Genomic DNA, 26,681 nt, shown 5'->3' with positions numbered 1-26,681 from the left:
CTCAAATCTTTGCAAAGAAATCATTCAAATTTTAAGAGCAAGGCCTATAAGTACAGGCCTTTTTAAGTAGGCGCTTTTTAAGTAGTAGGTTTGGACGTAACTTAACTCGAGGCTCTGTAGATACGTAAATGTTCAAAAATCAACCTTATATCAATCAATTCTAGATAATTCCTCGACTTTTTTCCTACTAGTTCTAATCTCATCTTGAACACGCTAGCTAAAATTTGTTTTTCGTCCATCTATTAATTACCAAACATTAACATTTTAAACACAAGTAAACAGTATACGTCAGCATATAAATAAGTTGTTACCCTGCTAGATACCTACATTATGAAATGTAAACTGAATATAGTTATTATACTATTTCAGTTCCATTTTTCGAGTCTTTGTTGCGTAAACATAATCAACAGTTTCTCCCTGCTTCTTTCGTTGCGTTTTTCCTCTGATCTAGAAATAAGTTGAGTACTACTATTCATATCGTTTGTTTCAGCACTCTCGTAAGTCGCATTGTTATTTATCTCAGGCGATAGAAGACACTGCCTCAGCTGATACATCGACACAACACAGTGATGACGGCAGAGCGCTTATTTTCTTGACTGAAAAAATCAGGCACGCGGACAGGCGGCGCGAAATTATTGTGGTCCCTGTCGTCGTTCGCACGGTGAATGTGACTAGTGGAACATGACTTACGCTGCGACAATCAGGCCCGACGATTCCCTGCGATGTTTAGAGGGATTTCCCATTCAGTGCTACACCACTTCGATAACAACGATGCAGAGCTTTCGCTCGATTGCTGATATAAAGCAGGGCCTCACAGAAGCGATAGGTAACAAAGGAAGCTGTTGTCCTTTTTCTGTAAAGGATGGGATAGGAAGAGGAAATAGCAGCATGCTGCAGACGCTCAATGTCATGCATCTATCAGCGTATCACTCGTCGTGTCTTTCCGATATATTCCGTTCTTCATTATTTCTCAAAATTCGAAACTTTAGAAACCATTTAACGCCACATAGTAACCATAGTATGACCTGATTTTTGTGAGTGGTTTTAGGGTTAAAATTAGAAGTAAAGCCGAGGCACAAGATAGGTTGAGTCGGACGATGTTGACAAGGAACAACTACTTTGAGGCAGGAACATTCTAAAGATAGATTGGTCTCGCATTGCAGCTAGCTGGTTTAAAAGACAAGCGTCGAAGGTTGCGAGATGCAACCTCGCTTTTTGGGGATGACGCTTTCTTCGGATTGTGACATCACAACTTTGGCACTACCAGCGTGCGCACAAGATTCTGCTATAATATGGATTTTAGCTTGTCGTTTGCTGCCTTATAATCGAAAATTTTAACAAGCATGCGGGGCTCGAAGTCTCGCAAATAATCTGATTGTGGCAGATGGTGTAAAGTATTGCTAATTGGGGCAAACATTAAGCCAGATCGCTAAACTAACTCGTTAATTTCTGTTTTTAGCTTTTTTACTTACACTCATTAAAAAATTCAAACATGCCTTTACCTGTTGCCTCACATTATACCCCGTAATGTACAGATTAGAATATTTCTTGATTGCTTCATCCCTTAAAGACTGAGTGGGGCTGGCAAGCATTGTTTACCAATATTAAAAGCCCTTCTGTGGTTTTTTCCCAATTGGACCTCATACACTCCGTTCGAGTTGCTATACTGCATAAACTGTTCAATCAAATTGATAGAACTAATCATTGTCTTGTTGTAGTCTGATTAGCATAACCTCAACAAACGCTTATCCTACAAATTTGGTTCCGCGCGTTAAGCTCCTTAATTTGTTTGACTTTCGCATTTGGTCGTTAGCGTATGACCTAAGGGCATTTTGTAACTCTCGTCCCTGTATCCTTCATTCTTCGCGTCACCTTTAACCTGTTCCCCGGATTGTTCTATGCCACTGCTTTGTAATGAAGGCACTAGTGGAAGTTTTAAAACCTCCTTTGAGTGCTAAGCTATTGGAAAATGATTATTCTATTATAAAAACACATGTTAAATTTATATGAAACATAAACATGTATGCCCTATGAATCTTAAATAATTTTGCTAAAAATAGGTTCATTTGTAGCGACTAGAAAATATTAAGAACTTCTTTAACTACTTTCAGATCAAAACTACAATTTAAAAGGCTAAAAATATTATAAACAACATATGGAAGGTATCATTGAAAAAACAGCATTATTATTTCAGACAACATGAGTTTTTCCATTACCTTGAGTTATTTTTTCTTTGGTTTAAACATAGGTATTCATGCAGGTGACGTGACTTGGGGGTATACTCGAGCTTGATTCTGCGTTGACAACCACAAAAACTGATAGCCGAAGTGACGCATTCCCCGCCATAGTGTTCAAATTAGATGGATCTGCCTAGCAGACCTTCCTTACACAAGCTAACGCCTGTCAGTAAAGAATTCCTCATATGCTACTTAGGAAGCGGGCGAGAAAAAGGCTTCTACCTTTTTTTTTAGCCTCCAGCACGTTAGTTCCCTTTATTGTCTTGCTTGTGTTCATCTGTGCAAGTTGTCTCCTTCGACGGCGTCGACGTCAACTCAGCTTCTTTCTAAAAGCACGCTTTGAGATACCACAGAGCTCCTTCTGCTTCTGCGACCACAAATGCCACTACCGTCTACATCTATCTCATATCACAGCACCAATTTATCCGATTGCTACGTTACTAAGCTTTGTCCTGCGTCGAAACACACTGTATCTGCTTTACTTCGAGTAGAGAGCAGCCACTCATGGAACAGAAGGCCGAAAACTTTTTATTTCTACCTGAAAAGCGCGAATGAACAATAGGTTTCGATGGGATCTGTATTGACTGAAGCTGTCTGTCGTTTATACTTGCATAGATAAATACCCGTAGCATTTTCACGCAAGTGGCTCGAGTGCAAAACGGGTAAAAGTCTTGCGTTTCTCTATGAAACCAGAAAAGCGGCCTGTAAACAGCGCCGAGAATCTCAACGATTAAGAGCTAAGTTAGCACCTTTCAGGCCTTGTAACAGGCGTATGGTATCCGACCTCTGCAAAAAGAAATGGAAAACTTCTAGCTTTTGGAAATTAGAAATATTATAGGATGCAAGAAAGCTTTTTAGCGTTTCATGCATCCGACGCTTGCACGCTTTGATCAATAGCGGAAATAATAACGGCTGACCTTTAGCTTAGAAGTGGCTTTAATGTGTATTGTTATTGTAATTTTTACAATGTGTCCGTCTGCCCGTTCCTCAGGCTATACGCCAGTCTAAGACCTTTATAACAGCACGTGCTGGGGACGGTGGTACAAAAATGATAATCACAACACGCAGATTTCTTCACTTACTGCTTGTACCAAGGTTTTACGGGTACTACGACCTTTCAACAATCTTGGACACAACATGGCTGGAAATATTGCCTTATATGGCTCACCGCGCACTCTCCTATTGCACCCCCTCCCCCCAGCCTGCCACCCCAGCTACTTTCTAGCTATAGTAGTTCTTCGCTGTTGCAGGTAGTACGTTATATTACTGGAATTTTGGCCTACAGGTCCAGAGTGTGTTTTTACTTGAGGAACATATTCCGATCGAAGCAGTATATGTTGTCGGGCCTATGGGCCACTATGCCGTAGCTTTTCACACAGCACTACCAGAGGCGGGTAAGAGGCACTCCTGGCCATCGAGATGGTCGGTGGACACATCTAAGCCACATGATGAACGATGGCCTAACACCACCTACCGCTAATACCTTAGCTCCCTTCGGACACCTTAATTTGCTCCAACCTAGCGGCCTATCTGTGACCCCCCAGAGCATCCCCTGAGGTTGGTTGGCGCACCGGCATCTGCACACATTCACTACGTGCTAATTTTCAGAGAACAGCTAGAATGAAGGGTAACGTTAGCTAGCCCGAAGTCAACTATGGCCGGGTGAACCCCGACGGACGTATATCAATGGCGGTACCTAAGCCCTTGGGATATATGAAAGTTTGTCAAATGTGTTGTGACTGAATGTCTTGCTATCAGTGGAATGGATGCTTCCCCATTGCCAATCTCCTGCAGTATTTTCAGTTTGTAGGAGGTGCTAGATATAAACTGGCCTTCAAAAAGCCAGAATCAAATGATGAAATATTGGGATGAATGGTCCAGTCAGCAGAAAAATAGGGCTTAATTTTTTGCACTCAAATAACCTTTAGAAGAACATTCGTGAAGCAAAGTTGATTGATTTTATCCATGAGAGAAATATACACCTATTTAGATTAAATTGTTGCTCTATATAGCAGAACTAATTACACTACCTCTTTCTTGAAGCGCTAGCCCAACCACTGTGGATGTGTGCGGTTTTACTATCTAAGCTTTTTCGAAAGGATAATATGACAAAAAAGGCCCAACTATATTATATTCTAATAAGAATTTTTATGGCCATCGAGCTTTTAAGCTTATGGTTCAACACATCGTTCTCAGCTTTGCAATATAAACGTTTTGAAATTTACATTCGATGCGGCAGAATAGCTGGCTCCCCAAAAAGAAAACAAAGCGTGTCTCTGTTCGGATTCGAACCTGGACCGCCAGGTAGTTCTAAGATTCATAGGCAAATACATAATCCACTAAAATATTATGGGAAAGTATTCAGCTTTAGTCTGTTTGAAAGTAGCGAGTAAGCATGTTTTCGTAAACGTATTTCATAAAACCATTAGCCATTATACTAAATTTTCTAAAAATTAGAAAACTTCTGAATGTCAGCACCTACCGAACGTTTCATGACAACGCGCAATTTACAATTCATTTAATTCGACAGATTTCTAAAGCTCTTCGCTAGCCTTATGCTATCTTTGTAAAGCTTTAAATTTCACCGAGTGGCTTTGATCATTAACAGCCTGCAACAACTCATAAACAACCGATGTCATCTTTACACCTGTACGGCTACAGCAGTATCAATGCATGGAAACTTTTAAAAGCCGAAGTTATATATGTTGATCCGTTTTTCCCGTTACCGTAAAAACTGGCGCTAGTGCTTTGGTTTGCAGGCGCTCGTTCAATGAGGTATGAGGCAGGACTTCGTATCGATTTTAAATTGCGTACGTTTTACGCTCCGGTGAACATTTCGTTGACATCACCGCTAGCTCACCTGATGATGATGCTTGCCCCGTACCGTAGACATGGAAAGAAACTTGATAGCAATACTAGCGTTTCGGCGAAGAGTCGCTGGCCGTATCTGACGCAGAGACGTGCTGCTGCCGCCACAGGGTTCGCAGGCAGAGAGGCGCGAAGGAGTGCTAGCGCGCTGTCGATAGAGAGAATATTTGAAGAGTTTGTTCGGACGTCCCTAAACAGAGGCACAGACACTGATAGAAGGTGCAGGTTTAAAATGAAATAGTTTTTTGATTCTGTTTCGTATAAGGCTAAAATGAAACCATCCACGAAGCCAAGTCCGACTTTTCTCGCAAGTTGGTATATAAAGGCAGCTTTGGTCTGCGGTTGAATTCGAGAAAGGTGTGACCAAAGAAACCCAACGGAACACTGCATTTGTGAGCCATTTATAATGATACATTTTAAATTTTTCCTAAACCCGCTTCCCTGTTTGTCTTCGCTAAGTAACACAAAATTGTTTATTGGCCGTAGGATATGAAGGCCCTTCCGAAAATATATTCATTAGTTCGTTTTGTGTAGACCTCTGTCGCCGCTCTCCCTCATCGTTTGCGGGGAAATGCATTGCCTGTCTTCTCCTCCTAAGATAGCCACAACGGGATAATAACGGAATAGCATGTTCAAACAATAAAAATATAACATTCATAGATTAATCTCAAGGAAAAACATCATAATAATAATAATAATTTACTGACTACGTCGTAATAGCTCTCAGCGGAATACTTGGGGGCTGCGTTGGCGCGTATAAAAGGAAGCAAAAAACGTCCAATACTACTGTGTGGATAAGAAATCAATCGCTTAGTTCGTTGAGCCATTAGCGTTCTATAGTCACTTGTAAGAGATCTACGTTGATTTGTTTATCGTGTTTCAAACGGAAAGAGCTGGCGTGCGGAGAGACCTTGGGGCCATTTGCCAAGCTGAACTGTTGACGCACTTAAAAGGGATCTGTAAAGGTTCATAAGTAAATTTTTGGGAAAGCTTTAGATGAGGGGAAACTTATATAGAGGATTGACTGAAAAAGTGTCTGAAGCAATTTAATATTTGTGCAAGTGTCTAGCTAAAATACTCTGCTAATGAATTTTATTGAAAGAATATTCATTAAGGTTAACTTAAGCGATGAGTGCTTAGAAGTTTCAGAAATGGTACATTCAGTTTCGGAAATATTAATAAAAAGCCATTTCTAGCATAGTCAGCTGATGTTTGAAGTGAGTTGGCGCTGGCACCGGAAAATGACTCAGCCATTCTGTCATATGCAACTAAGGACGCCATCAAAACGAACTATTTATGGCAGCCTTTTACTAAAACAGTTCGTGCCTATTAAGGACAAATATCATAGTTAACAAACTGGACTTTGTGCAGCTCACCGCGAGGTACTTAGTGAGGTGCTTGGCCGAGACTGCATTATCAATGTGTGCAATTAAGAAACGGTTCCTTCGATAAAACTCGAACAATTAGAAAGGGAGATTCTGTCTCTGGGTCGCGCGGGACGCTAGGTAACGTTTTTCTAAGCCAATTAAAATCACAAACGAAACGTTCCCCTTGCCACACGAGATAGTTGTATCTATCACTGGGAACCGATCCACACTAATGCTAGCAAACGAAATCATATTGCGAAACATTATAGATACATGTTAAAAACATATAAACAACGGCTAGAAGAGAGTATTATAGACGGTAAAGGCGGCCTTCCAGGATGAGTGTGAAAATGTGCAATAAGCGACAATAAAATAATGTTAACAAACAAAAGTAGATGATTCAGTTGATGTATAATCAGTCGCCAAGACGGTTGGTTTCCATCAACTGCAATATGAGCATGCTGGCACACGTTTCCGCGTCTGATTGGGGTTTACCGCACAGCCTTAACCCTTAGAAACAGACCTGGCGGCACTAAAGCTGCGGCACGTAGCGACAGTACATAGACATTGGACGCAATACATACCACTTCACATGCACGTATCCAGCAGCAAGTCATCAATAAGGAAAAAACACACACCCATATTGGTTTTACGGCCCATTTAAACATACAAACGACTAACAATACGCATGCACAAACAGACCAGCAGATATTTAGCACATCAGACAGGCATATAGGCAGAAGTTGCGCGGTGCCCAGCTAGTTCAGTTCCTTCCCAGCGCACATGATTGCACGCAGTACGAAGCATTGATCGAGACGTGTGTATATGCTGGTGGACAAGGCTGGGCTGGGGTGGGTTAGGTACGCCAATCCAGTACTTTTCATTCTCATATCCATCTTTCTATGTCAGCTGGATCTTCTTTCCCGTCTTTCGCAAGTTGCCACCGCCACTGCCTCCGATGCTGCGTCGGACGGCTACGGCTGCAGCTGACTATCAGCCTGGAAGGACTCAGGGCGACCTTAACTGTTGTGGCAAAGGCAGCTTCAGCAGCAGCTGCTGAGGCAATGGTAGCGTTTGTAGCGGCCGGAGGTAGCAGCTCTTCTTTTTTTTTTTCGAAGCAGAACTCGTAAATCATTTTCTTTCACGTGTTGCTGTCTCTAGTTCGTTTTGTGGGCACTTTGTTGCCAGTCGACCAGCGATGCTGTCGACAGTAGTAGTGACGGTAACGGCTGTGCTCGTGACGGCAACGTTCGTAGTTGTAAGCTAGATAGAAGACTGAAAAATTTCAAATACCACCCTCTGGCACTACCATAACCACCGGCAGCTGTCTAGAAACTGGTGCTTAGGAAACTCCTGACTTGTTTGGTTTTTCTTGACAGGCACAGTAGGCCGCAGCACTAACGTCAAACGAAATATGACCCTGGAGTACGCTGTAATGGAAGACTGCTAACGTTTTCTGAATGTTTCGGAAATCAAAAACATCGTAGGGTTGCATTTTAAACATTCAACATACAAGATTAGGAAGACGAAAAGGTGTAACAAAATTAGGCGCTTTGGGTGATGCAAGTAAGCCAACGCGCTGAACTGTTAATAGAACTTTCGAGTTTTTTTTTACTCTTTAGCAAAAGCTCGCTTATTTCCATTCATGCTGAAACTGCTACCGAGGATGCTACTGTGCAATAAGCGACTACGAAGGACAGACTATAAGAGAACTAGCTTGCCAAACAAATGCCTCTAGTCGGAGTGCGGTTCAAATTTTCAAAAAAAAAAAAATTCAATTTTGAAGTTTTAGCTAATCACTGACAACACATCTATGAGCCTAGAGATACAGCTGTATGTTTATGCGTCGTGCGTTCCTAAAAATAGACCACCGAACAAGCTAAGATTGAACAGTTCTGCTCTTCGAATACTTATACATGTATGCGTTGAAAACGTCGAAAATGCTGGCCCTTGTTAGTATGATCGGGGAGACAGTCCTTAGACATGAATTGGTAAAATATTGTCACATTTGCAACGATCATACAATAGCTGATTCTTATCTTTATCAGACATCTACAGTTATCATTCAGATCATATATGAGCAAATGCATTAGTTGTTACATCTATGTTATCATTACGATGAAGCCAAATCACTGGAATTCCGTCTAGTTTTTCCCGTCAAGGGTACGAACATCTAAAACTCGCAACTTTTGAACGCATTTTTATTCCCAGTTTTCACTTAAGCTGAAAAATGCTGTCACATCGGAGCTATTGTAGGCATGCCTTGCTGTATCAGTATTTACTTATAATCCCAACGCACATGACAATAAAATTTTGCGTTAAGGGAGCTCGTTCTAGTTAAACTTCAGCTTCTAGTGCTCAGTCTAGGCCCTACGAGTTCGATCATAAAGGCATTTTTTTCCAAGGCCGTGAAGCTTGAAACGTTCACCAGACATCCTTTATGTTTGATCCCTTGCAGGCCTGATAAAACTATAAGGGCGGAATCGACCATAAAGGGACATACTTGTATTTACATCACAGTCTATATTTCGAAAAATTAATCCGCGATGTTCTAGATACAACAGTGTAGATCCAATTAGGGGTGGTCGGTTCAAATCTGCAGCCAGTTTCGTAGCTTCGTCCTCTTCTGCTCTTCTAGCGTCGATCGTCACACGTCCGTCATTAGCCTCCAGCGTCAGTGAGTGGTATTCGGCGACTAGGAAAAATCGCACAACGGGAAAAATAAAAGCTTCAGTATTAAAGTTTTCAGCGGTAGCGGATGATAGAATATGCAAATTATACATTAATATGGGACAAACAGAGAGTGTACTGTTGACGATTCTTTCGAACTTGTCGGCAGAAGAAGGAATATCGCGGCATGTAACGTCGCCGGTGTCCCCAGACAAACAATAGATACTTACTGTGTTATGGGCCGTTAAGGGAATATGACACGTCTGGCATAAAGATAGATTACTTGGCGAGGTTTGAGGGACGCTGGATGCGTAAACGGCCGAATCGAATGGTCTTGCTTTGCATACTTCGAGTATCTCGACGAAGCCGCCATTCTTCCTTCTGCCTTCCTCTTATAAATGTTTGCAGCATCAAGCAAGCGTCATTCTAGTTTCGAGGCTCGTTCGTTTGATATGGTAGCGTGGAACCGAGCCCTACTGTGCTACTCATCAGAGCGCAAGGCTTACGTCAGAAGTACTAACAGAAGAAATGTTTGTCTTTGTGCACCATCACCAGTACTGCTGCCACTACTACTTCTATCCAATTTTTTTCTGTTTTTCCAGCCCTTTACTCACCTGCAAACTGATTTGTTCAAGGGGTAATCGTGCACACAACAGCCACGTTTCGCGTCCTACTTGCGAATTTACCCTACTTTATCCCTCATGATATACATCCATCTGTGCAAGCCAAGTCGAGTCGTCGAGTGATTGTATGTTGTTTGAACGCTCCGTCTTTTCACCATGAGTGGTAGCTTTCATCATCGCTTCTTATATCGTCATATCGCCTACCCCTGCCTTGGTAATCCAGCCTCCTGAAACCCAAGAAAAGTCAAGTGAAAGAAAGGGGAATTTGAAATGCGGCACCTCAAACAATGGCGAATCATAACTGGAACGTTTGGTGTATACCGAACGTTCGTCTTTTAGCCTCAAGGCATCACTGGAAATTGCAGGACGGTGTCCTACGAGACAGAGCTTTATCGAGGTCGTTGTCTCTACGGATGCCACCGCCTAGGTAAAATCGTAGTACAAACACTCACACAGATACTCATCTATGACACACTCACGCATACACCTGCCAATTCAGATGCCTAGAACGTTATGCTTACTGGTCACAATGCCACGACGAATCATGTTTTCAAAATATAGCATTTGAGAGAAAATGATTAACAACGACGTTCTATTGGACCTTTTTGACTTTGAAGGCGGTACTAAATATTTTGACAGATGATTTTGTTTAGAATGATCCACATATATAGATATAATAGGCAATTTTTTGGGCAACTTCGTAAAAAAAACGCTCTGCACTCATTTATACAAGAGTTGTTGAAAGTATGTTTCTCACGACGGGAGTGTGAGGATAAAGGGTTCCAATGTATTAGCGCATGTATTAAGCCTTACCCCCCCCCCCCCCCAGGTGCAGTTATGACATAAAAACCAAGTTAAATGCTCAATTTAAAGATTTCTTCCGTTTTATGCTTTGTATACAATGGGAAGCAACCACAGTATTTCGATTTGGGCGCATATTTTTGCCGAGCGTTTAACAGCTTCTAGCATCTGTGCACGAAACCTTTGGGAGCTTTAGGTCACTCATGCTCAGCTGTAACAAAAAGGGCTACATATATTAGTTGCCTTAGTTTATCATTTCTCTAGCCAGCTCTAACTAAATAATTAACGCACCGCAACAATCGCGGCGTTAATGTCCTTTCGTTGCGTATTGTCTTCTAATGTCGTTTACTTATTTTTTAGAGCCTTTTATAACGAAACGTCATAACATTATTACGAACAGTTAGTGTTCACTGCATATATTATCCTGGAGCCTAGCAAAACATTACGGGAACTTCGGTAAATGTCCTGAACACGAGCAGCGGCAGCTGTTCCAGTGCGAATATGATCCTGGCTAACGCCTCCGAGCTGTTTTAGGCCTCTGTTCTCGATGACCCAAATGGGAGTTGTCTACTGAAGAAACTATGTGTGCACTACAGACCCATCACACTGAGAGAAGGCGCCGGAGAGCCTTTAGGAATAGTTTCGTCCTGCATAGCGAAAGTCCGTTCTCTGGCTCCCTTCAGAGGCGCTGATAGGAGAAAAGTTGCTATCTCGCGTTCATACGCACCGGAAGAACAAAACAAGACCTTGTGTCCTGCAAAAAATAGGCGGTTTGCATGGCCATTTGCTGTGATAAGTGAAACTTGCCTGTGGTATGAAGTCGGTACCAGTAACTGGTAGTCATAAAACTGCGTATACTAGCGAACGTAAATAGAACCGGATTGACTGCTTGTGCTATTGAATTGGCAAGAAGTAATTATCAAGCTATTTTGCGGTACGAGTGCAGCTCGTACAATTGCCACTTAAGCAGAAAACTTACCGAAGGATTTTAGTTCGTCACCAAAGGTCGCTTGCGGTCCGATCAGGAAGTGAGCTACCGTCATCGGTAGAAATTAATTTTGAAAAATTTATCGAATCATGATCATCAGACTACATTTTTTGAGCTTCGAAACGTTATCACATTTATCTTTACGGCGATTCGGTGCATCTTTGCTTTGTATTTCTTAGAACCGAAATACATCCACACAAACAACAGATGTTTATAGCCATTGGCACTTCATGGCTATCCATAAAATCTTTGAATTGTGTAAGTTTTTAATGTACAATGTAATTGAAGTATCTCCATGAACACTAACTCGATACAGCTGCACATTGAAATGCTGAAGCACAATGAAAGTATATTTGGTGATGGGCAAATGAATGTACCAATAGTTTTGCGTAATGAGGATCAATTTGTCCCATAAATTATGCCAAAAACATACGAACTTACAATACATCAGTTAAGTTTAGATCTAACACAGAACGCAATTGAAGTCACTGAATAAGTGGAACAACATACGATGCCATAGGGTGAAGTAAATGTTTCTCAACAGTTCAAACAAAGGTCACTTAACAGACATATATTTTGTAGATATAAAATAAAAAAAATTTCGCTGGGCAACGAATTTTGTTGACCTAGCTGATGGCTATATACGGCCTATTCACTAACGAAGACCGCCGAAGGTCATTAGGACCTTAACAAATACAAACGGACGAATCGTGGGGCTAGTTGCATTTAGATCTACATAAGGCCACAGTATCGCCTTGAGATGGTAGTGCGGCTCGTTTAAAGCCAATAATACTTGTACATTATGTGTTTAGCAAATGGTATCAGTCTGGCTTCCCACGTCACTCCCACGAACCTATCCACATTGGGAATTAGAGAAATGGTAATTAATTTTCCCCAATCGCTGCAAGTGAACACCACTACTAGGCTTGAGACCCAGTAAACGGGCACCGAAGTCGAATTCGTTTTAGGCTCTAAACCGTCGGATCGTTAGGAAAGGAGCTTTTAGCACGGACATGCATAGATTGTGTATCATCCCGTCTGTATTACCATCACATGTTTGCTCACGTCCGGTGAAATCAATTAAGAGAGAGAGAGATCGAAGCGCATACATCATATTATACGCAACCGATCTTTAACCTATATGTTAAAAAATTAACTTCAATATTCAGCTTTTCAAACCAATACAATGACAGATGTATGATTTAGATTTCCCGCGTCTTTCACATATACTATATATTATCAAGTGCAGGACGGCAAATACGTTCAGCTAATAAGTGCAGCAGATTTATAGTGCCGAAATGCTGCTGGCAGAAAGGCTAAAAATAAAACGCACTTTTGCCCTGAGACCTCTTTCCGATACAAAAACAAGATGAATAACACTGTTAAAAAGACTTTTAGGCGCTTCTCTGGACATAAATGAGCAGTAGCAGGCCATTTCGTAAGCAGTACTCGGGTCATCAAATAGCAGCCATGTATTGTCACCACGAAAAGCGTCATGAGCGACAAAATCGATAAACAACTTCGGATCAAAGTTTACGATAATTACGTAATTGCGTATTATCGTTATACTGACGTACGACGACTGACACCTCACAGATACTGCTTTTCAACGGCACGCATTAGAGTTCGAAAGACTGTGTGCTCTCATATTTCTCTACAATTAAGCTAAAGGTTAAAAAACAAAGGATTGTTTATACTTCATTGCCAAGCCAGCACGAGGAAAAGGAGAGTTTTAGAAAAACAAGAAAATAATAGGAGAGAATTGATAGAAAGTACGCAATGATTCGTTTGATAGTTGGGAATATCTTTATTTATAGTGGCCGCTGTATGCAGTATAAGGCCACTTGTGAAGGTAGACTCGTTGTAGTGGACTATCACGGTGCACTCGTTTCTCAGTTGCGAGAAGATACCAGCTGTCCTGCGATCTTTTTCAGAGCGAAAGCAAAAGCAGTTTATTGAGCATCGAAGAACTTAACCATTCCACTTAACACTTTCCACTTAACTTAACACTGAAGAAAGCTAGGCAGCGGCGTTGAAAATAATTGAAAATGCTTTTTGCGATCGATGACCGCGCAGATCTTATTCACTCTCATTAGTCAAACCTTGTGTTCCGATATTATCGTTGCACTTCTATGTTTAGTTAATAACTGATTATTTTTGATTGATTTTTTTCATGATTAGTTATACTAGATATATTGGGAAATATTTTTACAATTGAAGGAAAAAGGACAATGTTTTTTGCTCGAAAATTATTATATGGGGCTTACAGTGGTCTGTTTTAGTACTTTGCTATGCTACTGCTACAAAAACACTCTTCAACCGAATTCTCGAATGACGTAACATCCGTAACGTGCGGGATATATATATATATATATATATATATATATATATATATATATATATATATATACATATATATATACACTGTTTCTGGTGTTCCAGTAAAGTAACCCTTATTACCTCAATAGAAACTTAAAAGCCTAATTTGAATGTAAGGAAAATAACACAGAATGCGCATGCACTAAAATAATTGGAAGGCAACACTAGTTATATCTGCCTTTAGCGTTCGTTGCTGTTGAGTGTGGTAGAGGACGAAAACACCAAGAAGTCAACGATCGAGATCAGCAAGCGACCTGCATGAAGGGGAGTCGCTTCGCCCGGGTTCAACGGTGTGACAATTAAGTAAGCACAGCATAAGACTCCATACGTTCCGACGACGATCGTTCGCGTCGGCGATATGGCCGAATGCGAGGCTGAGGTCAGAGGAGACTGACCACATTGAAGACTCAAGGAGATTGAAAATAACTCAAATAACTGCACCAATGTTAGACAGCGTGTGGGAGCAATGCATTTGAGTGGAATCTTTGCTGAAATTGAGATACGCATGTAACTCTCCTTTTTCTCGCCTTCTATCCTTGCTCTGTATTTCCATTTTTGTATCGGTTACTCCTTATGGTCCTCTATTCGTAACGCCGCGGTTCATTTTATTTTCTAATTATGGCGATTCTACGTAGATTTCGCTAAATGCCAGACTGCTACTGGCGCAAGCGGGTTTTAACTCATCTCCCACCATCGATCGCTGGTCGTCCTTCGAGGCCGTTCGGCCGCAGATGTCGCCGGCGTATCCGTTGCGCCGTTTTCTGGAGAGGAGCTCGACATAACTATTCGGCTTGAGCATAAGATGAACAAACGACAAGGAAGCGAATACCGTAGTAGCGGCGTTGGCGACGATGACTATTCTGACTCTAGTTTTCGATAATGCGATCCCTCAGCCGCAGGGAGATTCAGGAAGGAACACGGCATTTTAACACTGACTCTGTCCCGCAAAGCGTTGAGTCTATAATGCGACGTTTGGAGCAGTACCGACAATTTTCAACTGTATCAGCATGTACCACATTTTTCTTTTTTTAATTTGAAATTGTAGTTCTTAAGGTTTCCGAGAGAAACATGTACTGCAACGCGTATTACATGCGATCTGTTATGACTGACACACGGTCTTATATTGCTAAAGCCACAGCAATGATTCCCTACAAGTGATGTCAAATAAAATAGCCTGGATCGCGCCAATTAAAACAAAGCTAGTTTGTTATCTATTATGTCTGTAGCAGTAATCGTTCGACGTTTACTACAGACCTATTATAAGTTCAAATTCTAGAAAAATAGCAAAGTATGACTTTCGATACTCTCAGTTTCTGAATGAATATATATCATTTTACAGAATCTCTAAAACAACAAAAATGTCAAACGCTATAACTAGGTGGTTTCAGCGGTCAATTGGTCGTACACAACTGTTTAACCGTATTAAACATGATTCAGAATTTGCGCATTTCAATCACTAGATGGGATTCAGGGACACACACAGGCCTAATTTTCCCTTATGCTAATGTGGCCCGATCCTAATGCTACGTTTTCCCCACATAACATCCATACAAACAATCGAGTACGCAAAGCCTCGCTATGATTCCATATATCCATAATGTTAGTTCTCCAGCATAATGAATACCAGATGTGTAGGTATTCTTTAACTGGTCGCGTATAGTGTATCTGTAAACGGACGCAAGTGCGTTTGTTGTCTGGGACGTTGCCTTTTCATATTGATTGAACTCGCTCTGATTTAATATGTTTTATGCCTTCCTCAACTACGAAGTTTAATATGTCTACATATTAAACTTTCTCGTTGATAGACTTCTGACGTAGTACGATACACGAAAGCCTTGATCCAGCAGCGGGGCCCTTAACATTAGGAGCTTCTGTCTGCTATCGTGGGTTTGGGGGTGCTTCGCAGTGCTCAGCTTTTACGCATCCCCTCTCCCGTCTCCGCTCACGCTTTAGTAATCTACATGGCCTTCTGTGGTCATAGACAGTGGGTAGTTATCGTTGCCAGCGACAAGTAAACGAAGCCTTTCCAGTGGTGGTTCCAGGATGTGCTCCAGTGCTCGCACGATAAGAACGTCCGCCGTTTCGACTCCTGCTGCAGGCAAGCAAGTCTACAGCCAAGGGGACTGCCGCAACAGGAAAGGAAGTGCGCAGAGCATGGCGGCTGAGGCAACATGCGGACGTCGAATGCAGGCCTTTACCAGGACTGTTTCCCCTGCAGGCCCAGCTTCTCCCTCAAGGAACATCAGGAAACTGCTGCGTAACACTTGTTTCCACTTCTACGTCGCGACCCGATCAGCACTTCCATAAACAACGGCGCTCATCTTGGCAGATGCTCGATATTCTCCATTATAGAACGAATATCTACGTGCTTGCCAATCTAAAGCTATCTAGCGGACATTGTTATGCAGCTATTAAACTTAGGAACCTATGGAAATGGAATGGAAGCCTATAAGACGGATATAATGCACTCGGTAAACATTGACAGCGCTTTTTGGATGAGTTAGATAATTCTCCTACACTATGTATCAGAACGCGAGTTTTTCAAATTACTAATCTGCGTAGCAGTGCTGGAGAATCATCTGCCGTGTGGAATTACTGAAGCATAATTTAGAATGCATAGGAATTTCAATGATTGATAGTGGGTTTATTTCTACTTGAATTACAAGCATTGACTTCGAAAGACTGTACATGTTTGCGGAAAGCGACTGATGAAAAACAAAAGTGACCATTGCTGCGTTCCAAGTTTTGCCGGCACAACTCAAGGCCTATTGAGTTTTTTGAGTAAGACCAGAATTAGTTTATTCGCAGTTAAGTGCTAACGCTTGTCCAGGATCTGACTGCACTTATAACTGCATCCGGGCCTTGAACAGCTATATCGTCTTTGACGGCGTTGAAATATCTATAGGATTGATTTACTTACCTGGATAAATCGAACCCATGCGTGACGGATGTTCTCAATTACTAATTACCAATATAGTAATATCTACTTACTGTTAAAAACAGTACGTCGTTGTCTTTTTGTAGAGATATTCTTGCCGGGCCTGTTGCGATAGGTGCAGCGTGTACATGACTGGGTCGACCGTCAATTAATCTCGACAACGATCTACCGATCAGAAAATTTTTCTACTTTCGATTCCCAGCCGAAATTCAGCCATTTTTTTCTCAGAATAATGTATTATGCAAGCCGCTCTCAATGCAAACTTATACGTTCTGTTTTAGTTCAATACAATTAACTAGCTATGCGTCTGTTCAAACCTCAGATCAATCCCACAACAAACACGGCCTTGAAACTATCTAAGTTATATCTATATAATCTTAATCGGTAAAGCGTGAGGCACACAGTTATTGAAACAAGGCCTTTTCAGCGAATACTCTGTCGCAGGTTGGAGACAAACAATCATTCGATTTTTGAAAGCTTTATCAAGGAATTATGGCCGACTTTTATTTTCAAGAACCACAATCTGGTTTAGCGCTCAGATGAAATATATTTATGCCGGGTTAAACGGGCTGTCATTCCGAACCAATGTCTTGACCCACCTTTTCTGCAACTAAGCAAAACAGCTATGAATGTAGTCACCCATACCCTATTTGTATGATTATACGGCGATTAAACACACGAGCGAAAAATGATAGCACAAAGTAACCGCACGACGTTCCCGCCGTGAAGCCAACTCACGTTTCCGGCTCAATAGAGGATGCAGATATCAACATACCATCCAGTAGAGACTCAGACACACATGCATAGTTTTGTGGCGCATGTGTGTGTGCGAAAAATAAAATGCCCGTCTATGTGTTAGTTAAGCAGAAAAACCTTCCTTTCTGCTGTTGCTTCTGCGTCCGCTAGTGGGTTAGCAGACCAGTGCTGCCGCTGCTGCTAACGCAACCGTCGTTGTTGTTGTTGTTGTTATATTAGTCAACATCATACATAAGGCTGCACAGGGTACGATATGGCACGTTACAGGAAGGTGACGCGTGTAACATTTCTGCAACGACCACTGCCACCGATGTTGGAGGGTTGATGAGCAAACAAGGGGCGAGCTGGCAGACGTGAATCCCGACAGACTAGCAGCAGTGTGCAAAAGTACTAGCTGCCACTAATGGGGGAATAAGTTGAGTGCAAACGGAAATGCGACCCCCCGGCGGATGCTAACAGAGACGAGTGAGTCGTTCGTGTCGGAGATGGCAGGAGGTTCGTTCCGGAAACACAAAACCATGAGCGATGACTGCATCAGGCCAGCGGCTCCTCCGCTCAGTGCCGTCTAGGTCCCATGGCGCATTCGGACCTGCTAGCCAACCATACATGTGGGGGGGGGGGGGGGTAGACGCTGAGCTTTCCGTAGGCCGCCACGGACACATCCAGAACAACAATCTCCTCAAAGAATAATAATACAGGACACGCACTCATTTCTCTTTCATTCAATTTTACCAAGCCCCCATGATTTTCCCTCCTGCGCGAAAGCAGTTGAAAACACGAAAGTTGCAAGTTGTGTCATTCTGCCGGCGACAACCACACGACGTATGTGCTGTATTGTGTAATTATATTATTATAAATGTGCTATTAAATTACGGCAGAGATCACACACGGCAGAGACGACAACAGTTTTGGATTATTGGTATTGATCGGGGTGACGTTACTGAATTGTCAAAATAATAATGATAATTGCAGATTTTACAATAGAAATAGAAAATGACATAATAATAATCTCGCAATTGGCATCAACATAAAATCAATTTTAGTTTATGCTAAAAATCTAATGCTCTATGGATTATTTAACAGACACAGTGAATTGCAAGATGTTATTGATGAAGTCTACAAGTTGTGCACTAAAAAAACGCACAGTTTCACCCGTTTCATAAGCTGTGACATGTAAAAATGATTTTTACACACGGAAGAAGGAAAAAGTAAACCTATACTGGCTTCTATATAAGTCGAAAAAGTTAGCTAGGTCCAAAAATTTCGGACCTAAGGAAAATGAAAAGGTCCAATCATCGACATGCCCTACACAGTGATTAAATCGGAGAAGTTGAAGTTAACTTAAGCACCGCAACCGAGAGCGCATTTTACGAACTATTTTTTGCTAGAGGAATCATATCGATAACAGCCGTAAGCCAACCTCTTGATCAAATGCTTGGCAACGAAAAGGTTCAGTTGAAGATTTAAGGGCCGCTGTAAAACTGCAGTTAGACCTTTTCTAGCGCACTTCTATAAAGAACAATGCATTGATATATAGCTTTATCGTTACTTTACGTGAATTCGTTTAAAGGCTTATGTATTATATTATGTAGAGCAAATTTCATTGCAAATAAGAGCCCCGTACTCGTACGTTTTGGCTTTGGCTTTACAAGAGGGAGCTGACCTGTAAGTTCCTGTACAGCCTTAAATCAGCTAACGCTATTTTCAGTGATAGAGGTACAATCGAACTGTACATCTTAGTTTATTTGATGAGTACCTATTAAATGCAAGGTCAGCCGAAGCCGCTACACCTACATCGAGCCGATTTTTTAAGTCAATAACCAGGCAGATACAAACGTTTTTTTGAATAAATATCGATATGAGATCGAACATTCTATGAAGTGGATAAGCCGTAAAAAAATATTGTTAAAAAAAAGGTGTCCGTACTTGTATACAAAGTACGTTAATCACATTGTCCCTGTGAAACTACTAGGCAGTTGACAATGATATCTACGTAGTGCAGAGCGACTTGTCGACAGACAATCCTTGCCAATGCTGAAATGTATTACCGATCATTTCATACACATAATCGACACATAGCAGCTGATCACCCCCAATAACTACTGAAATGCTAAGAACCGAGAACAAGAGTTTACTGAAATGAAAATACAAAGATGGAAATAGTAGAAATATGGCAAAAAACATTATAGAAGAAGGATAGAGAATCGTATCTCAGACACGTATTTAGCACGGTTTTACTATTCGACTGATGTTGCATAGTTTGGCATGAACCCAGTTCAGCTTGCTCGGAGATTGGAAGTCGGCATTCGAAGTTCGGCTTTGTGGTGCGTGTGGCGAAAACATGGGACAGAATGAAGAGTCTCAACTGGGCGGAGTCCACGGGTCAGTGTTAGGATGAGCATCAGCACACCGTACACCCATAAGTGACCCATAAAGTGATAAGATGGTGTCTAAAAAAGAATGCCAGCCAACATAAGCGACCAAACTTCTATTTTTCAGATGTATATCCATATTTTACATTACGTCCCTATGTAATTCTATATGCTGTAGTCGAGGCATGCCAAAATAGTTATGCGTGTCACTTGTCAGTACCCCAGTGGATTCTGCAACGTCCCATCAAAACTATGAAACCAAAAAGTGTTGTATCAATGAAACGAAGTCCATAGCTTCCTTCAGAAACTAATCTCAGAGCAACTGTTTCTTTTATTTAATCACTTTTATACTGTCGCGCGCGCATCGTATTGCAATTCGACGATAATTTCAGATCGGTATTCGCTCAACTATTAGTAACTTCAACTAGATCACTTCCGAACAGGTGAGATAATGGTACCACTCGCCATCTCCTTCGTACAACCTATCCGCGTGTACGTGCAGGAATACGAATAAGTGCATGTATGTTCGACGGCACTAGTGCTGCGTCGGCAGTTGTTGCTGGCCGTACGATGTGTTCTGCCTTTAAAGCACTCCCACCTGTTAGCAGCAGTTGAAAACAGCATTTCCGTACTTACGCACGCCATACCATAGACAGTAGACAGCTCTGCCGGTGCCCCGAAGTAGAAGGAAGAAAGGGACACAGAGAAACACCCTAAACCATTTTGGACCTACACGTCCAAATGGCAGCTGAAGACACCTAAACGATGGGCCCTAGTACCATTCTCACCTAATCCACTGCTAAGCAGGGCAGCTTTATAGTAGCAAAAACCTATTGAATATCTTTTATTGAATAGGAAAGAAAAAATCAGAGGGAAAAGGAATGTAAACAGGAATACAAGAACAAGTTCTCATTTGGTCAATTGTGCTCAATTTGAGATTGTGCAGCTAATACTTAGGTAAATATTCTTTTTTGTTCTGCGGATTAAGCTAGCTGAAACAGGTAACGTATATATATATATATATATATATATATTGATCATATTACGCAGTGTCAGAACACGCGTTGCTTTCAACACATAATTATTGAAATTATGTTATAATACCACTACTTTCGTTATAGTGCCCTGTACAGATAGAGCTCTTATAGCCAGGGACGTTTCTAAACGATGGCAGAGATAACCTAGTTATACTTATAAATAAGCCAGCCTTATCGGTTTAAAGCCATATTCTTAACAAAGGATGGAAATCAAGATCATTTACACAATAGGACCCTTACTTTGCATTCGATCAGTCAGAGCCAGTTATATGCTCTCGTGAGCACATATCTAGAAACAGCTAAACATTCGCTCGCGACTGTGTAAAAAATATGCAGAAAAACCAAAAAGTCACACACTGTTAATGATATAACACTTCGCATCACTAGCATTTGTTCAAGAACAATATTAACCCTCGCACTAATCCTAGTAGAAATCGCGTAGGCACTAATTTAATCAAGGTCTCGAAAGAAAAAACCTTCTTAGTTAGGTATTCAGGACAAGGCAGAGGTTGTTCTCGGCCACGATGGCTTCACTACTGACATCAGTCGCCTAAAACGACCTTCATTACATGTCATTGTTACTGTTTATAAGCTTGGTACGGCACTTATGTGCGCCAAACGTCCTACCAGTGCGAGAGCTTATTATATAGCGTTTATGACTTCACATCTCGGCAATGCTTTATATAAGTACAATGCTTACGATTATACAATACTAATAACCTGTATGATACAGTCTTTTCACAGATTTTATCCACGTCAACGCAGCTGTAAGGGAAAGTGACTGTATAAAACAGTAAACTCGCATATTTACACAAAGGGGTCTCAGATACCATGTTTAGGCACCAATCACTGAACTGCTAAAGCGTCAAACAGAATGCTTACTAGGGTCTCATTGAGCAGAATCCGTGGGTTCGTTTAGGACGCAGACGTATCGATGAAACAAAAAAAACTTTCGATTCGGTCTTGTTTAGGATAAATCTGAACAAGCATCAAAGGTTATGAGATTGCTACGCTCGTAAGCTTGCTTTCAGAGCTATTTTTCTATTGTTGTTAAGTATTGTTTGGCAATCTCTCCACTTTTCTGCAACGCTTGCCGTAAATTCGTCAATCGCCCTTGAGCTACCTTAGTTGTACTTTCGCGCAAGCTGAAACGCTAACAAATTTCCGTACTGGACATCTACGAACTGCTATATAAATATTTCAATAAACTGAGTACCGTTTTTCGATCGAACCTGATTTTTCGACATACTTTCAAGATTCCGTACTTCATGCCACAAAAGTTACTTTTTGTAGGTTTTCAGCAGACACAGCGGCCTCATTTCTCAGTTGATTTCAGATCCTCATGCGAAGTCCGCTCTAATCCTATTAATTCATTACTCTGTCCACTATTAAAGCACACAAAACACTTACGGAAGAGCTTTGGTAAAGTCGGAACAAATCATTAAACTTGGCTGAGTTCTTTCAAATGTAAAATAAAATTCAGAAATGACTACCGGTAAGTTCGTCTTACTTCTAGCCAGGTATACAATGTCATATATGTTTCCTGGACGTCGAGCGGCTTATATTTTCTGTACATGCTGTATGCGTCCAAACATTTCGTTCGCGAAAAGAGAGACATCTTGTTTTTCTTCATGCGTATTACGAGAGATGAAGATTAGCACCATCCAGTCTATTACTCAGCGAAAGCTGACCAGAATTTATCTTTGTTAGTAGTTAAGTAATATGCTAATAGCCATTTATCTGATATTTTCGAGATACCTTGTTGTTGTTTTTCAATAATTGCCATTTTCAGTTTTCGTAATCGTTGTTATTATAATTGTCTGGAATATTTTTATACCTGCTCCATATCCGTAATTTCATTTCGACAGTAACAGTTGTCCGAGTGCCACTACTGAAAAGTCTGAGGAGCACAGTCTTCAGAATGTTGCAGAAGTTTGCTTGTCTGTTCAGCACAAGTCCTAGCAAGTATTCGGCGTGTCTAACACAACGAGAAAGTTAGGGCAATCTTGGCACTAGTTATTCTAAAGGATATCGTCGAAAGAGACAGATCTACTTGAGGTACAGTTGTATATATTCATCACCCATAATAGGCCTGAATAGCAGAACCCGAAAATGTTGGCGCACCGTTGTAACGAACGAATGGCGAAGATGCTCCTGGTAATTTTTAATGTTGCTTTCCTGGTGTGCGGTCTAGGCATTCTCCTGGTGGGTCTGATCGATATCCGATACGAACGGTCGATTAGAGAGATACTCGATGGCTTCTCTGGAATAAACATAGCGCTGTTTGCTACTGGAGGGTTTATTTGTCTGGTATCATCTGTAGGATGTTGTGGTGCCCTAGCGGAAAATACCTCCTTGATCACAGTATACGTATATGGTGTGATCTTCCTGATCTTTGTTCAGCTGGCCATTGGTGTGGTAGCGTTCTACAAGCGGAACGACCTCAAGCAATACGTTAAAAGCAAAGCACTTGAGTCGCTGGACCATATCAAAGATAATCGTGTTATTGCGACTGCCTGGGACGAGCTTCAGCTGGCCTTTTCATGTTGTGGAGCTATTTCGCCGTTGGATTATACCGTTAGATTTCTTCCGTTTCCGGCGTCGTGCTGCGGTCTGCAATCGGGCCAAGGATGCTATGTCACAACGGAAGGATTTCAGTTTGTAGGTTGTGAACATATAATCGAGCAATTCCTCAGGACGCAGTATCTCTTTTTAGGAACGGTCACAATACTTATAGCGTTTATAGAAGTGTTGGGGATCGTCTATGCGTGTTGCCTTCAAATTGCCGTCGAAAAAAGTGACAAACCATCAAGTATTGCGAATTCTTCCGAATCTTGACCGCGGACGTCGGTTAAACAGGTCCCAGGCTAGGTTCAGGGAAATAACTAGATTGTTATAAGGTTGAACCGTGTTTACCTGCGAATGGCAGGCTGTTTTTGAAATTATGTGATGACGATTGTATTAGGTAAATGTGAATCTCGTAGAAATGGATTAAGTTGTTCCCATTCGTGTGTGTTCTTTACGATGAGACCCGTGCGTTTAGCAGAATAAAGTGCATATTATACATGACAATGAGATTCGTTACATATATACGTATTGTATAAGAAGACAATGAGCTGAAGGATCAAACTCACAATTTAACTTGTTTTTACCCTCAGGATCAGGCTGGGATCGGAATCAGCATCGGCCCTATAAGCAACAGTGCTGTAGATGCGCAATAGACAATGCTTACATGTATTATACATATATGTGTACGTATATATAGATAATATGTGAAGTACGTGTGTATACTTCGGAAGCGTAATGGTGCTCGCCTACTAGATTTACGGCCACGTGCGAAGACAGGTTCGAATCCGGACGTAGAGGTACTTACTTTCATGCCGACAGAGGCCATTCATCTGAACCTACGGTTAACAACAGTACCGGACGCCGAGTTCGGAATACTTTAGTACATATCTATAAACCAATAATATGCTCTGTGCACTTTGCCAAAACATATGAGAATCGTCGAAATGTGGTTTTATAGGATCAACGTGACTTCTATACCACACCCAGGACAAAAATACATTTTGATGAAACATAAAATACCTCATTTGGCTTTCAGATTTCTGATGCATGGTTTAAGTTCAGATCTACGGAACGTCAATGATCGTGAAAAAAATCACTAAAATTTACCAACGGTTTCGACAGATCAACGGGCCAATCACAGAGGAGTAATATTCGCGTTGTCCTTTCTCTTGCATACTGAGTTTCCTCCTGTGTCATGCAGAATTAATACAACTCGCGCCAATGACCATGAGCTGTTGAGTAAGTAGTGATTCGACAAGAGTCATACTCACTCTTTTATTACTGAATTTTTTTTTGTTTATATTCTAGAGCCGGAACTTACCTTCCCCAACATAGTCCCTTCGGTCATATCTGTAGAGGCTGTTGCGTTTCCTGAATAACGTTATTCAATACTACAATTTTACCCTTAGCAAGCAAATTCACGGTCACGGACTTTTAATAAGTGATGTTTACCACTTATCGAAGAAGGACAAGCTGAGGCGTGTCGATCGATCTACTTTACATTGTTCTCGCTTATTTCACCAAAAAGACTTATCAATTTTGGCAAAAACAATAGCTCAGATTGTAAAGGTATGAGTGAAATAATCGTGACGAACTGCTGAGTGGTCCTTGCGTGCTTAGATTTGTTGATGTATGTTTGTCAACAGATACTTTTTTCATCTTATCCGGAGTCTTGGAAAGGGATTGAAGCGAAGCTGCACAACAAAAGCTTTTAGGCCTATAACAGAATTAAGATAGTCTTAAAATTATTTCGATATCGTATAAGATTTCTTTAAAGCACCTTGTTGTTTTCGCTGTTTTTGTCTGTGATAATCGCCGAGCTTACCACAGACCCTGCAAATCCTTCATCTATTGAAATGTATACGAAGTGTCGGCGAGCATTGCATGCTGTGGAAAATAGTTTTTGCTAACGGCGCTTTGATAAACGTGGCGGGATGCTAAAGTTGACGGAAATTAGCTTTAACCTAATTTAAGGACTAATAGGGTCGGGAACAATGATGCAGCACTGTAGCAGCAAGGTTGCTCAAACACTTTTGGTGGTCTTTAATGCCATTTTTCTATTTTGTGGAACCGCCATTGTAACCCTGGGCTTTATTGATGTCGAACACGAACGTTCGGTGAAGCAAATACTTGATGACGTTTCCGGAATAAACGCAGCACTCGTGACAACAGGTGCCTTTGTCTGTCTATTGTCGTCCATGGGATGTTGCGATGCTTTAACTAAGAGCAATTGTATGATTAGAACGTATCTGTTAGCCGTCGTCTTCGTTATTATTTTACAGGTGGCTGTGGGTTCAATTGTAATCTACAAGGGGGACGATCTCAAGACCTTTGTTAGACTGAAAGCAAAAGAGACGCTAAAGCAGAGGCGTGATAACCACATTATTGCAGGCGCCTGGGACGATATACAAACAACGTTTGGGTGTTGTGGAGCTGACTTGCCGTCGGACTATCCGCCTATGCACTTGCCTTAGCTCGTCTCATGTTGTGATCTCGAAGGCGATCATATATGCGAACCCGAAACTGGTAGATTTCATAAGCGCGGCTGTTCGGTTGAAACTGAGAAACTTCTAACGGGTCAATACATCTATTGGGGAATAGGCGCAATTGTTATCGCAGCGATTGAAGTGCTTGGGCTTATCTACGCGTGCTGTCTTCAAAGCGCCATTGAAGAGAGTCAAACCCTAACGGCGTAATTTGAGGGAAGCCATGAAGCGTCACTTCAGAAATTCGTTGACTTGGACAGAATGCTTAAACCTCAGTGGTGAACTCACACAGCTATTTAGATGTTTTATTTTAGGCATTAAGGTGCATTAGCCTCATTTGTCGCGTCGTAACAAATGTGAGTTATTTCATGGCAAGTCGTACGATCCAGAAAATATACTTAGAGGCGATCTAGGTCTAAAAATATACCCTTCAAGTTTGTTTATTTTCTGATGCATAATTACCTGGAAACAAACATCATGGTGTATTTGTTTATAAAAAAAAACCACCGTATTTTGTGAGCTCCGTCCTCTAGTTATTGAATGTTTACTTATATATATATACATATATTTATTTTTGTTAATTATAATATA

General features: G+C 41.3%; 1 protein-coding gene and 1 long non-coding RNA gene across 2 annotated transcripts; both read left to right on the top strand.

The window, feature by feature from the left end:
- The first annotated feature begins 22,902 nt into the window (after window positions 1-22,902).
- On the top strand, window positions 22,903-26,026 carry LOC147756779 (uncharacterized). The gene is made up of 4 exons (XR_015323695.1): window positions 22,903-23,094; window positions 24,195-24,401; window positions 24,641-24,843; window positions 25,887-26,026. It is a non-coding gene; the product is annotated as an uncharacterized LOC147756779 (long non-coding RNA).
- LOC111246881 (CD63 antigen-like) lies at window positions 23,088-24,072 on the top strand. The gene has a single exon (XM_022797228.2). It carries the CDS (start codon window positions 23,149-23,151, stop codon window positions 23,872-23,874), a length of 726 nt encoding a protein of 241 aa, XP_022652963.1. The 5' UTR covers window positions 23,088-23,148; the 3' UTR covers window positions 23,875-24,072.
- Window positions 26,027-26,681: the final 655 nt, after the last annotated feature.

This window comes from Varroa destructor, unplaced genomic scaffold (assembly GCF_002443255.2).
Source record: "Varroa destructor unplaced genomic scaffold, Vdes_3.0 BEIS01000003.1, whole genome shotgun sequence".
NCBI classification, from domain to species: Eukaryota; Metazoa; Arthropoda; class Arachnida; order Mesostigmata; family Varroidae; genus Varroa; species Varroa destructor.
Note: the sequence above shows the minus strand (reverse complement) of the source record. Positions and strands in the feature narration are given on the sequence as shown.